This window comes from Cygnus atratus, chromosome 4 (assembly GCF_013377495.2).
Source record: "Cygnus atratus isolate AKBS03 ecotype Queensland, Australia chromosome 4, CAtr_DNAZoo_HiC_assembly, whole genome shotgun sequence".
Classification (NCBI taxonomy): Eukaryota; Metazoa; Chordata; class Aves; order Anseriformes; family Anatidae; genus Cygnus; species Cygnus atratus.
The window spans coordinates 62,851,725-62,864,253 of NC_066365.1; the positions used below are offsets into that span (position 1 = coordinate 62,851,725).

At 40.0% G+C, this 12,529-nt stretch overlaps 1 protein-coding gene across 6 annotated transcripts in view; it reads left to right on the forward strand.

Annotated features, from left to right (window-relative positions):
* The first annotated feature begins 1,076 nt into the window (after positions 1 to 1,076).
* Positions 1,077 to 12,529, forward strand: part of RAB28 (RAB28, member RAS oncogene family) — a 62,256-nt gene continuing 50,803 nt past the window's right edge. For 2 of the 6 annotated variants that reach the window (XM_035547326.2, XM_035547328.2), the window contains exons 1-2: positions 1,212 to 1,451; positions 8,250 to 8,346. In XM_035547326.2, coding sequence (XP_035403219.1) covers positions 1,374 to 1,451; positions 8,250 to 8,346 — 175 coding nt within the window. In that variant the 5' untranslated portion in view covers positions 1,212 to 1,373. Of the gene's footprint in view, positions 1,452 to 4,047; positions 4,219 to 8,249; positions 8,347 to 12,529 lie in introns of those variants that run through there. The other 4 variants (XM_035547329.2, XM_035547330.2, XM_035547327.2 and 1 more) reach the window with 3 other exon arrangements.

Sequence of the window (12,529 nt, forward strand, 5' to 3'; positions counted from 1 at the left end):
AGGAAACTGTGATGTCTCTTTCTGGTGGCTTTTGGAGGTTAGAGAAACAGCTGTCAAGAACGGCTGAACTGCAACTTGAGGAAAATAGGCTGGCCTAGGTGTGATGCTTGCTATCGTATTTGTTTTCTATGCTAGTACAACATTTTTTAATATATATTTAACTATCTTGTTGCTGTGTGAAAGCCCAACCAAACAACACAACAAAGAGCCTTAGCCATTCAAGATGATCGAGCTAGAATGAAAACATAGCTCCATTGTCAAAATACATTACTTTCTGTTAAGAAGGCTCACAGACCATGTATTTTGTGCTTCCAGAGGGACTCTCCTGGGGACTTGCTCATTTTTTATTTTCCTTTTGTAAGTCTTACAGTGACCGGTCAGAAGATGCCTTTCACTGGAGGCCTGTAGGCTAACAAGGTATGCGAGGACTCGGCAGGACATGAGGTGGCCATCCCAGTGGGACAAGCGACATGAAGTAAAATGGTCAATGATTTGGACTTAGTGAGCTGCTGGTTGGGTGCAAGATGGTTGAAATTGCGCTGGTAGGTTATAAACTGAGTTTGCCTTAATCCAGCGCTTCTCAACTAACTTTCTTGGACATCTGTCGTTCCTTATACATTAAGAAAAAAAAAAGCCAAGGAAAAGTTTTGAATTGTGTAGGAATTATGGCAGTGGGAAAGAAGTATAATTATCTGAGTGCATAACTTTGTGACGTGATGATCACTCAGACCAGGAATTAATTATATGGGCGCAGAACTTCGCGATACGTGACGATCACTCGGACCAGGAATTAATTCTGAGTGCAGAACTTCGTGACATCCGATGAACTACCGACCCGAGATCCCTCGGACCGGGCGCGGGGAGCTCCCACGCCAAATGGCGGCAGCGGGCGGGCAGCCAGCAGCGCAGCCCGGCTCCCGGCTCCGGTCCCCGCGCTCCCGCTACGGCCTCGGGCGGCGGGCAGGCCTCTGAGGAGGCAGGGGCGGGGCGGGGCGGGAGGCGGGGCCAGAGCGGCCCGTTATCCCCGCCCCCGAGGCGTGGCTGTCTGTGGCCCCGCCCCCGCCCCTCGTTGCTTAGTTACAGCGCCGGGCGTCACTCGGCGCTGGGCCGAACCACTCGCGCACCCGCCGCGGGGGGGCGGAAAGGGAGCGAGCCGCGGCTGCTCCCAAGTGCGGCTGCGGGGCTCGCTGTCGGGATCCCCTCTCCCCCCTCCCCTCCGTTGTCCCGTTGGTTTCGCCCAGCGCGGCCCTTAGCTACGGCGGGGGCGCCGAGGGAAGATGGCGGCTCCGTGACCGCGCCGCCGCCAGCTTCGTTGCCCTTCAGCCGCTGCGCCCCGCGCCTGCCGCCCGCCCTCCCCGCCGGGGCCGGGGGCCATGTCGGACTCGGAGGAGGAGGAGGGCCCGGACCGTCAGCTCAAGCTTGTGGTGCTGGGGGACGGCACCTGCGGCAAGGTCAGTGCTGGCCAGCGCCCCGGGCTCTTCCCGGCCTTCCCTATCGCCTAGCGCTGTCGCGACATCGGGCGGCGTGACCCCTTCGGGTGGTCGCCCTGGTGGAGCTGCTGGAAGGGCGCTGAGGTGGCCTGGGGGTTTCCGGCAGGCTGCGGGGGCCGAGGGCGCGGGGGCCGAGGGCTCGAGGCCCGGCCCGCGAATCCGGTGTTCGGCCGCAGCGACGAGCGGGGACAGGCCGCTGGTGGCTCTGTGCAGGGTGGTTCCGGAGCTAAACACCTGCACAGGGGTACGGAGCGTTTTGCAGCTATTCCAGTTACTGTTTCAGGGTTTGGAAAGGCACCTCTGGGCTGTTTTAGAGTGTTTGTGAGTTTTGTTTTTATTTTGTTTCCCCTAGTCGATATAAGCATCTTTACAAACACTTTCTGAGTGTATGGAAACATCTTGTGATGTTTGCAAGGTGCCTGTGGTCATATCTATTGTAATACGTAGCCTAAATCCCTTTGTGAGTTGCACCCACAAATATTCCTTTGATTGTGTATTAGACAAGTGTACCTCTGTCATTAACTTGTGTATTTGAAAAATACAGTCGTACCTCTGTCATTAACTTCTCCTAATGAAAAGGGGCAGGAGGTCTTCCTCACAGGTCAGATGTAAAGTAGAACTATTCACAGAGGTGGTTTAAACGAACTGCCTGCCATTAATAGAAAGAAGCCCTTAGCAAAACCATGCACATGTTTTCACTCATGCAGAGCCTTGTGAAGAAACAAAAGAAATGTTGTCTTTACTGATTCTAAACCTAGCCTGAAGTCGTGTTGTGCTCGTGTGTGTGCTCGTGTGAGTCAGTAGGTACAATTCCAAGTGACTGTGTGAAGAGAGCATAATAAATGCCCAGGATTGACAGCCGGAGTGCTGTTTCACTGGTAGCTTTCCCCAGGAGTTTTCCATTGAAACTGAGGAATCCTTTCACTACTCCTGTTCAGCACCACGTGGCAAGACCTCTCGCCAAACATGGATTTTCAAGCATTCTTGAGTTTTGATGTGTATTCCTGCTGGTTCCTACCTCTCACTCAGGAGCTGCCATTCATTGAGTCTCCTGCTGGCTCTAGGAATCCTGTACTTCAAGTGCAGCCTATTTTCCATGAGCAGCAGCTAAATTGTGGTGGGCTGCTTTTCCTCCTGTCCCCCCTAGATGATGCTGTAATAGAGGCTTCTTCCACTCATCCTGATGGCCTAGCAGCAAACACTGCAATAATATATTTATTGTAAGATATTGTAAAATAAAGAAGTGATTTGGTCTTGGAATGGAAGGGTAAATGTGCATAGTGCCATTTCAAGTACCTCAGAAGACTAAATTGTTGAGGTTCCTCTCCTTCATTGCCTACTTATTTGGTTCAGTTGTTGAAGCATGTGTATATGTCTATATGTTTTCAACTCTGTCTTACCTCTCATGTCTGTGTTACAGCTGGTCTGTATGCCGTACGTACTTAGCTTCACATTTACTGTGCAAAACACTGATTTTTCTCTTCCTTTGTCACTGGGACCATTGGACAGGAGAAGTGTAGGAAATAATGTAATATGTCTTTGAAATATCACATCTCATGTGTTTAGTGTGAGATTTTCAAATTTGACCTTTTCCTATTGGTTGTTCCCCCCTGCCTTTAAACAAAGTTATTTTACTTATTCACTCTTGGTCCCCTGGGGCTGGCTGATCTTCAGTTCTCCAGCAAAAAAAAAAAAGATGTTTTTGTGCATCAGTGAGCTGAAGGTGAAAACTTGCATTCTTTTTCCTCCTCTGGTATCACACATCGTGTAGAAGCAATGTGATTCACGTTCTGTGGACATGCTGATGGCAGTTTTAAAACAAATCAGTATCAGTTCTACGCTAAGGGTAATGTTTATGTTTCCACTAGCTAGGAATTCCTGTCTGTGAGGCAAGGGAGGGATGTTGTGCTTCTTTCTATTCTTTTTTTTTTTTTTTTTGTGTGTGTGTGGTTTTAGTGAGTGGTGGGATACTTTGGGAGTTGTAATGCAAGGAGTAAGCATGGCTGGAGCAAGCTCGAAGGAGATAAGATTAGAAAAGGAAGAAGGAATGAGAGGGGTGTGAGAGTAGAATCTGAAAAAGCGTTAGAATAAAATGGAGAGAGTAAGGAAATGGTAAGTTGTTGAAAACAAAAATTAGGAAGGCAAGATTGGTCAGTAAGAGAATGGTAACCTACACAAACCAGAAAACCAAAATCAACCTGAAGGCTGATCTGAAACTGGAGGTGGGGATAATTTGATAAAAAATCCATCAATTATTAATAGCAATCAGTTCCTCGATTTCGATGACAAGAAGGAACATAGATGCATTAGGTTGTTGATATAGGTTTTAAATCAACCCACTCTTCCCAAGCCCAAATGATTTTCCATTAAAATAAACCAGCAGTACAAGTATGAATTGGGGTGTGGGGGGTTGGAATGTGGTCGTCTAGATATTTCAACTCTTGATGTACACGGATTGGTGTGATATTGGAGTATATAGTGGTGCTGATTTGAACTAGAACTGTTAAATAAAAACAGTTCTAGTTCAAATTTTTTACAATGTTAGCAATTTTTACAGTTTTGTGCCTCTGGGAGCTATTCATGGTCAAGGAGGTCCTGAAAACCAGGTGTGTGGGAGGAGGAAAGCAGCCAAGGTTCTGTCTTCCTGCTGTCCCTTGCAACTGGAAACCGAAGGGCGTTAGCAGAGACACCTTCTGTCTTCCAGCAGTGGATGATGATAAAGAAGCAGGTAATGCTCAACTCGGTGTGGGAACTTGCAGGAGTTGAAGCACAGGCTGGAATACAGAGGGTTGTTCTACTCCCTTGAGGATTTGGTGGGATAGCATCTTTATTTATGTATTTTTTAAAGTGTTCTGCTAATTCTGGATCAAATTGTCATGCTTGGGCTCAAAAACTTGGTAAATGTTGACCAGAAGTAGCCACTGTTCAGTCTTGCAAATAGAAAACTGCATCAGGTCTCCTGTGCACACTGGCCTATCTTAGTAGCTGAATGTCTAATTTGCGAAAGTTTTGGTATTCTCTACTTAAGCGAGCAAAGTTTCATCAGTAGTTAGGAGCGGAAAGGCTTCACCTTTAGATGACAGAACTGCTTCCTCTGTTAGTATTCCTCAAAATACTTCCTGCCTCTCACCCCGCAAAGCGAGGCTGTTCTGTCAGAATTTCTCTGTGTTGGACAACTATGAGTTTTTGTGCTAGTTGAAGCATTTCGTTAGTTGGCCTAACTTTTTCACTTCGCATGTCTTAAGCTTCTTGCCAGTAGGGATGGTATGTGTACATTGCCGCGCTTGGAGAAGTAGACCTGGGTGTTTGAGAAGGGAGGGAGGGAAGGAATAGATGGATGTTGCTGATGGAAAGTGGGTTTTCTCAATTGGTTGGTGAAGTTGGTATGTGAATGGAGATTTGTGGCTCCAGGACTCTGTGCTTGCATCCTGCTGAATTTTGGCTTTGGTTTTAATTTCTCACAACTATGATACTGTCCTCTGGCTCCGCTTTCTGAAAGTGTTCTTCTATAGGAATTTACTCAAAGAATTGCCTTTGGCAGGGTGAGTAGTCGGAGCTGCCTATCATTACTTGTTCTATTTGATGAAATAGTAGCAGACGAGCCAATGTTTTTTCTTTTTCTGTTTCTCAGTATGTAGGTATTTAGGAACGGCGTGTCGGCACAATTTATAGAGTTAGCTGATTTGCACTGAAAAATACAAATAAGAAATTCTCGCCTCACCTGCAAAGTTTAATTGTGTCTCGGTTTATTTCCAGAAGAACCTCCCAAAAAGCCCATTGGATTTCACACTTACAAAAGTGTATTTTTTTTAAATATTTGTAATTATTTTTTTTAGCGTGCCTTGATTGCTGTGGGTTAGAACCCAGAGAACTTTTATCTGAGAGGGGTGTTTGTAAGATTCACTAGTGTTTTGCTGTTCACAACAGCACGTGAAGATTGTTTGAAGGTTATTAAGAGAAATGTGCGAGCCTGCCAAACCGGGTCTCATGGCAAGTCTGCTGTGAGAGGTGATGGCTTGGTTGTCGCAGTTGAGATGTCAAGGAACGAGGCCTTCTTGACAGCATGCTACCCTCTGATGAACCAAATCTTCTTTTTTTTTTAAGTGTTCTGATCATTTTAATTCTATTTAAAGCTACAGTTCTGCTGAACCATTATTTAACTTCCATTGTATTTTTACACAGATCATACCCATCATATCTTTACAGGCAAAGCTGTTATGCAGAGTCTTTCGTGAGAAGCATGGTAGAGAACAATTTTAGGACTGAGGGGAGTATTTGCATTGTAGAGGTACCTGGATATACATTGAGATAACTCCTCTGTTGGCTGGTGTGGAGGAGTTTGAACTGTTGCTCGTTTTGTGGATAAATGGTTTTTCTGTGAATGAATAGAGAATTCCAGTCTGGTAACCCAACGCCTTCCGTGAGCACTAACATTCATTAGAAAAAAAAAAATTAAAAAGGAGTTAGTCAATGATTTTTCTGCTATAAATTCCTTTGCATTTGAGAGCACAGTAGAAGAAAACTATTTAAGAGAACTTTGCCATGCTGTTGATTACTTGCCGCTCTTATGGGCTGGCTGTTAATTGAATGGATGTTGTTTATTTTTACTAACACCCTTAGAAGCCCTCAGGGAATATTGAGTGTCACAGAGTGATAAAGCTAATATTTACCGAGCCCTTAAAACAAGAAGGGAGTGGTTGCTTATACAATGGGGATCTAAATTAGCATGTTGGAGAATACAGCACGTTATGATAGAGCCAGATGATATTTTCATCTGTGCTTTGGTACTGGTTTCCTTTTATGAAAGGGAAAAATTGAGGAAGACTCCACAGTGTATTTATTTCTGCAGTGTTCTTATTCTTACCTATATCTTTAATGTCTGAACAGATTAAAAATGTCTTGTAATCTAGAAGTCCATCTATTAAGACTTTTGATAATGTTTATTTTTAGTGTTACAGTCTAAGTTTGTATTGAATTTAATTTGTGCGTGAAGTTGGTAATACTGTTACATAGCTGTAGGCAGAAGAATCTTCTCACGATTCATCCTCTGTGGTCTTTATCCTTTCCACAGTGATATAAATATATAAGCATACTTGTGCTATTTCTAGTTTACTCGCCTTTTTATTTTTTTCCCATTTACTTATTTATTTTTAATTCTCTCTGGGCTTGAGTTCAGTGAAGTAAATGAAAATGCTGCCATAGTCTTTAAGTGATTTTTTGGATTACTTCCTAAATGTATATTCTGATCCCAAAATACCACTTATGTATATTCCTATGACTGTCATATTTAATGTGATTAAAACCAAGAAAACAGTATATCATCTGTTATTTACTTCACAGGTAATTGTATAGTTGAATAGATGTTTGTCTTTTCACACTAGAGCTTTAATGCTGGAGCTCTTGTGGTCATGTTTTCATGCAGAAAAAGAGTAAGTTACCTTTTCTTCCTGTGTGTGCTTGACACATTACTAGTATAATTTAGATCTTTGTTATAACAGTTCTATTAACAGAACTTGCCTATTCTCATTATTTTTAGAACTGTTGGTGCTATTTTGCTATTGCATTTTTAACTAAATGTGCTGTAACAGCAATTTCTAATAACGCTTCACGTGAATCCCTTCTTCAGGCGTTGATGAACTGAAATCTGGAGAAAAATCCTTCTTGCTTATTTGTTTATTTTTTATGACTATTTTTTATTATTGTTCCAGGGCTTTTGTGAGGCTCTTAGGCTTCCCTCCCATACATGCAAATGCATATTTTTTTATCTTTTTCTGCAATTAGTTTGTTTTTATAATTTCAGATGTCACACCAACAAGAAATTTCTAAGCACGTGCCACAGCTGGATGTAGGATATATGTTAGCTACCTGGCATTCACGTTTAATACAGTATTTTATTTCTTTTTCCACATCATGAACTCGTGTATTCTTTGTAATTGCATTTCTCTCCTTTTTTTAATGCTAGATTATGGGGCTTCTGTCTGTCTAGAAGTCTTAAATTGCTAGTGAAGGAATAGAAATGCCCTGCTTTGTTACTTTATGAAAATTGGGTATCCTTTCAGCAGTAGGTAGCAAAACCTGATACCAACAGTGTATTTAATAAATCCACATAACATAAATTGAAGAAATAAGATTCCAGAGCTCTCTGTAGAGGAACGGTTCTGTAAATATGCATTCTTAACCTGAGTTTAGTAGTTTCTCTGTAAAAATGTGCGCAGTCTCTCTTCCTATCTTAGACAGCATGTAGTTGCTGATCCGGAAGCTTTGATGTCCAGGGGCAGGAATCCTGCCACGCTTTGGAGCCCCTCTGGGACTCTGCACTGTGCAGATATCCCTTCCCTCACAGAAAGTTGGTCTGGGATCGTGGTGTTCTGCAGCAGGGATGGACCCTTGTTTGGGAAATGAACACTTATTAAAAACAGTGAGCTGTGCAGGTATGGATATTGTCACTTAGATTTGCGTCAAGCTGAGCTTGCTGTTGGCACCTTACTCAATTTTGTGTACTATTTTGTGATATGAATATCACAGTGTCTTTGAAGTGCAAAGGAAATATGCGCCTTGCTGATTTTTGCATAAATTAGTAGCCATTGCCACCTGCTGTTACTAAGTTGAAGCTGGCTGGAATGCTTATCAATATAAATTCATGAACACTGGCAGCATGCATTGATTTAAAACTTCTTAACTGTGTTTTGTACTCGTGGTTTAATATCAAGTGTTTTGCTGTTTAAAATGACAACTTAATGTGATCTTGTTCTTTTTTAGACATCCTTAGCCACACGTTTTGCCCAAGAAACTTTTGGAAAACAGTACAAACAAACCATAGGACTGGATTTCTTCTTGAAAAGGATAATATTGCCAGGTAAGAGAATAAAGGTTCTTAATGCTGAAAGGTTGAGATGCAGTAAGACTGGCAGAAAGAGTCTTCAAAGTAATGTATAGTAAATAAGCTTAGTACAGTGCTTTTTATGGCAAAGTAAAATAGACTATTTAGAGAAAATTTACTTAGTATGTTCTTGCCAGGTGACAAAGGGTTATGTATTTGCAACATATCTTTAAGTATTTAAGTTAAGCACTGCATTCAAGTAAAAGGAATGCTATGCTATCTGTATTCATGATTTTTATTATCTCTGCTTGAGTGTACTCTCTGTTCATGTGAATAGTGCACTATAAAACAATTAAGTAGAACTTTAAATATATTCATTGAAAATGTATATGTGTTTTGAAAGAAATAGTTTATTATTATAATATTTTTAATGAAATACACAACTTGTATTTGGCTTGTGTGTGAGAAGCATAATGCAGCTATGGAATCGCAGTGCTCTAATATGTGAATGCTGTTTTATGCAAGGCAGCATGAAATTGCTGGCATTTAATAGACCACTAAAATTTAGGGTCCCTCGGCACTCATAAAAATACAGTTTGAGCATTCAAGATGTTTCACTTCACGACGGCAAAGAAGCTATTTAGATGCCAGTTGCAGCACACTGCATGGAAAATGCAAAGAAATAATTAAAAAAGAATAGTTGCTGCTAGAAGCTTGTTTCTGAACAATTGAAGGTTTAAAATAAGGCTTTTCACTGATTGCTCTGTTGCTCAGTTTCCAAGCATGGAAGTTTTTTCAGTATAAGCAATTCTTCCTGTTTTCTGAAATAAAAGTTGGAAAAAATATGTTTAATGGTTAAAGTTGTAGTGCGATTTGATAAAGTTGATGCAAATTCTGTGTTTTTTCCTTGCGGGTTGGTGGAAGAAGCAAACCCAGATATTTAATATTTCAACTGTAACCTGACGTCATAAGAAAATACAAGATCCCTGCACTTACTGTGTTAAAAATTATATTGCCAATAATTTTGTGATTATATCTTACTCTGCATAAACAGAGTAATCTAGTCAGAATATTCCTGTAAGCACCGTTTTGGTTTGGCCACTTTGCTGTACTTCTTCAGTATCTGCTGAGCAATATAGTACCAAACTTCAGTGCTTATTTCTCCATATCATCAACAGAATGCTTTTTTTATTGTCCTGCTCATTCCTTTAAAAATACCAGTATGCAGATTGCTTACAGCAGTACTTGCAAATGGAATGTGTACACAAATCACGCAGTGTGAATGCTGAGAACTTGTATTTTGCAAATTTTTTTTCCAGCTGCGAAGCATACAGAAGCTATTAGTACATTACTGGGATTCTAAATATTCTTGTTGAGTAGAAAAATTAGAAAATTGTCAACTGTTAACCCATTCATAATTTACTTTGTTCTAATTTATTTAATAAAATCAGAATGTAGATGCAAATAAGACAACAAAGTCTTTGCATCCATTTTCCTTGTTTATCAGTAACAAAATACTAACAGACACGGAATGTTTTCATATTTAGGAAAAAGCATTTTTCTATAGGTTGTCGTTCAGTTTTTGCCTATGCCTATGAATGTACTTAGGGAGATATAAATTTGTGTGTTTTATAGGTAACCTGGACTGGTGGGGGGAGTGAGAGGAAAATAAGGGGGGAAGTAATATTTCTAAATACTGGTATGGAAAGCATTACTTAAGTAAATGGATTTTTCTAATTTCTTGATTAGTTCTGGGTTTGCAGAGCTGCTATGTTTACATGTAACGTTAATTCATACCACTGCACGGGACTTATAATCTGTATATCTGTAGGTAAAAGAGCCCTGATTTCTCTTATTTAGTAGGATAGTTAACAATTAACTATATTACAGTGTTTGAAATGTGTTTTTCTCTTTTAAATATAAGCAAACACTTCAGAAGTTAAAATTACTGATTTCTAGAATTGCACAGAAGTTTACATAACGATGCGTTAGAAGTCCATTTTAACTTGTAAAATAAAGTACTGGTATTATGATTTTTAATAAAAGGTCTATTTATCTCCAGTTCTTTTAGTAACTGATGCAGTCTTACAGTGAAAAAGGAAAATACTTGGTAAAACAATATGAGTTAATACAAATAGTAATTTGACTACTATTTATTTGATTACTATTTACTTGAATAATGATTTAAATTGATCTTTGATTAATTGTGTACAATATGATGTATTATTCAGGTGCTGAAAAATTCTTTTCATGCAGTTCATTTGAAGTATTTTTCTCAAATACAAATCAATTTCAGTATATTTGGTGACGCAGTATGTTGTATAGTCTGGATGCAACCACGGTGCAGATTTTTAGTGCTTAAATAGCATATGTGTTAATCTGAGGTTCTGCTGATAGAGACCCTTAAGAGCCATAGTCAAAAACTTTTAGGAGGGTTGTGGGTGCAGTCCAGTAAACAAGATTCTTCCCTGAAAAGGATTTTTTAAGTCGTCAGTGCAAGAAGTGGGCAGACTTGTGTTTTTAGCTCCATCTTGACTGTGCAGCACTTTGAGTAAGGTTAACCAATGCACCAAGTGTACCTCTGGAGGGTCGCTGTTGAATCAGCCCAGTGGCTTTAGTTCATACCAAAAATGATCTGGAAACCTGCACTGTGTTGCCTCAGCTATTTTATCTTTGTGCTTGAACGGAGTAAAGAAGTGTTATCGTTTTCTTGTTCAGTGTATTATTATTGTTCTGGGATTCTTCAGTTATTTTTGTGTGTTAACTTTTTTTCTAAGAGCTGTCTTAATTTATGCCTTGTTAGGTTCTCTTTATATTGTTCCTGTTCTCTCCAGTTTGTATATTCCTTTTTAATATATATTAAAAACAAACAAAAAACATAAGATTTCAAACTTTTTGCAGAAAATTTCATCTGTTGTTCTCATAATTATTAATTGAATATTTGCTAGGCAAATGATCTGGTACTTTTCCTTCTGTCAAAATAATTTTAACCTCCTTCTTTCTCCCCCAAAATCAATCTGAGCACCAAACAAATACTACAGGACCTGTTTTTTAAAAAGGGGAAAGTAAAACATTGCACAAGGGACAATCAACATGAATTTCAGTAGTTAGCGAGGTCTTAATAAAGAACCATTTCATGCAAATGAACATTCCAGACTTTTTTTCTCCAGTCTTTTTTCCGTTGTTAGTAAAGGAAAGTAAATAATAGTAGATTTTTAAGTAGAGGAGTTACTGGCAGACCATTTAATTTAACGTCCTGTAATAAAGTTTCCCAGATAATCTCCGTATCCAGGTACTAAGCCCAGTTTGCTGTGCATGGTTGCTACTCTTGGGGGAGAGAATGAAGTTAGATTTAAAGCATTTGAACACAAAATTAGGCATCCGGAAGTTGTTGGGTTTGAAAGTGGTAATGTTTCTAAAGCTTTTTTTCTAAATAGCTGGTATGAATGATGTGCTGAAGTTCCAGTAGAGTACATGCAACCAGATTTGGGTAGAATACTTCAGCATTGTGGACTTCTTGAGCATGTTTAATTTGTTTACCCACTGAGGATGCGTGGTCACTTCAGGCTGTGGGCCAGCTGATAAGACCTGCTTATCCATGGCAGGTGCTCTGTGGAAGACTTACCTGCGTTGTCTGCAGTCACTCCTGCTCTAAGCTTTAAAAAGAATCAATCAATAAATTGCAGTAGATGCACTGTCAAAAGAAACAAACTTCTTACTCTGTAAAAGGTTGCCTTTACTGGACTGGAGTGTTTTATGTATTTCCTAAGATCCATTTGGAATTTCTTTATCTTAATGTTTGGTAAAACTTAATGCAGCTTAAAAGTACTCTGACCAGATTGTCCCATGTTCATCCCTGCATGTTTGAGACCAAGTTACCGGTTTGAGAAATCTGTGCTTTTAACCAGATAAAAGCAAGATGCATCATAAAAATGTAGTATATTTAATACCACAAGTAGCATATATTCAGCTATATAGTTCTAATTTGTTCTTTATAGTCACTGAGTGCTGGGATATATTTCCATGAAGCGCATTAACTTGCATAACTAATGTGCAAGGTGGTTTGTTTTAAACTGATGGCTGAACAGGTCACCTTATATAAAATAAGGTTGTTAATAACACAAAATAACTGAATTAAAAGCATACCTTAAGAGCCCCAAATACCCTTTTCACTCAACTCAAATTCTGTGATGGGAAATTTCTGGCTATCTATATATTT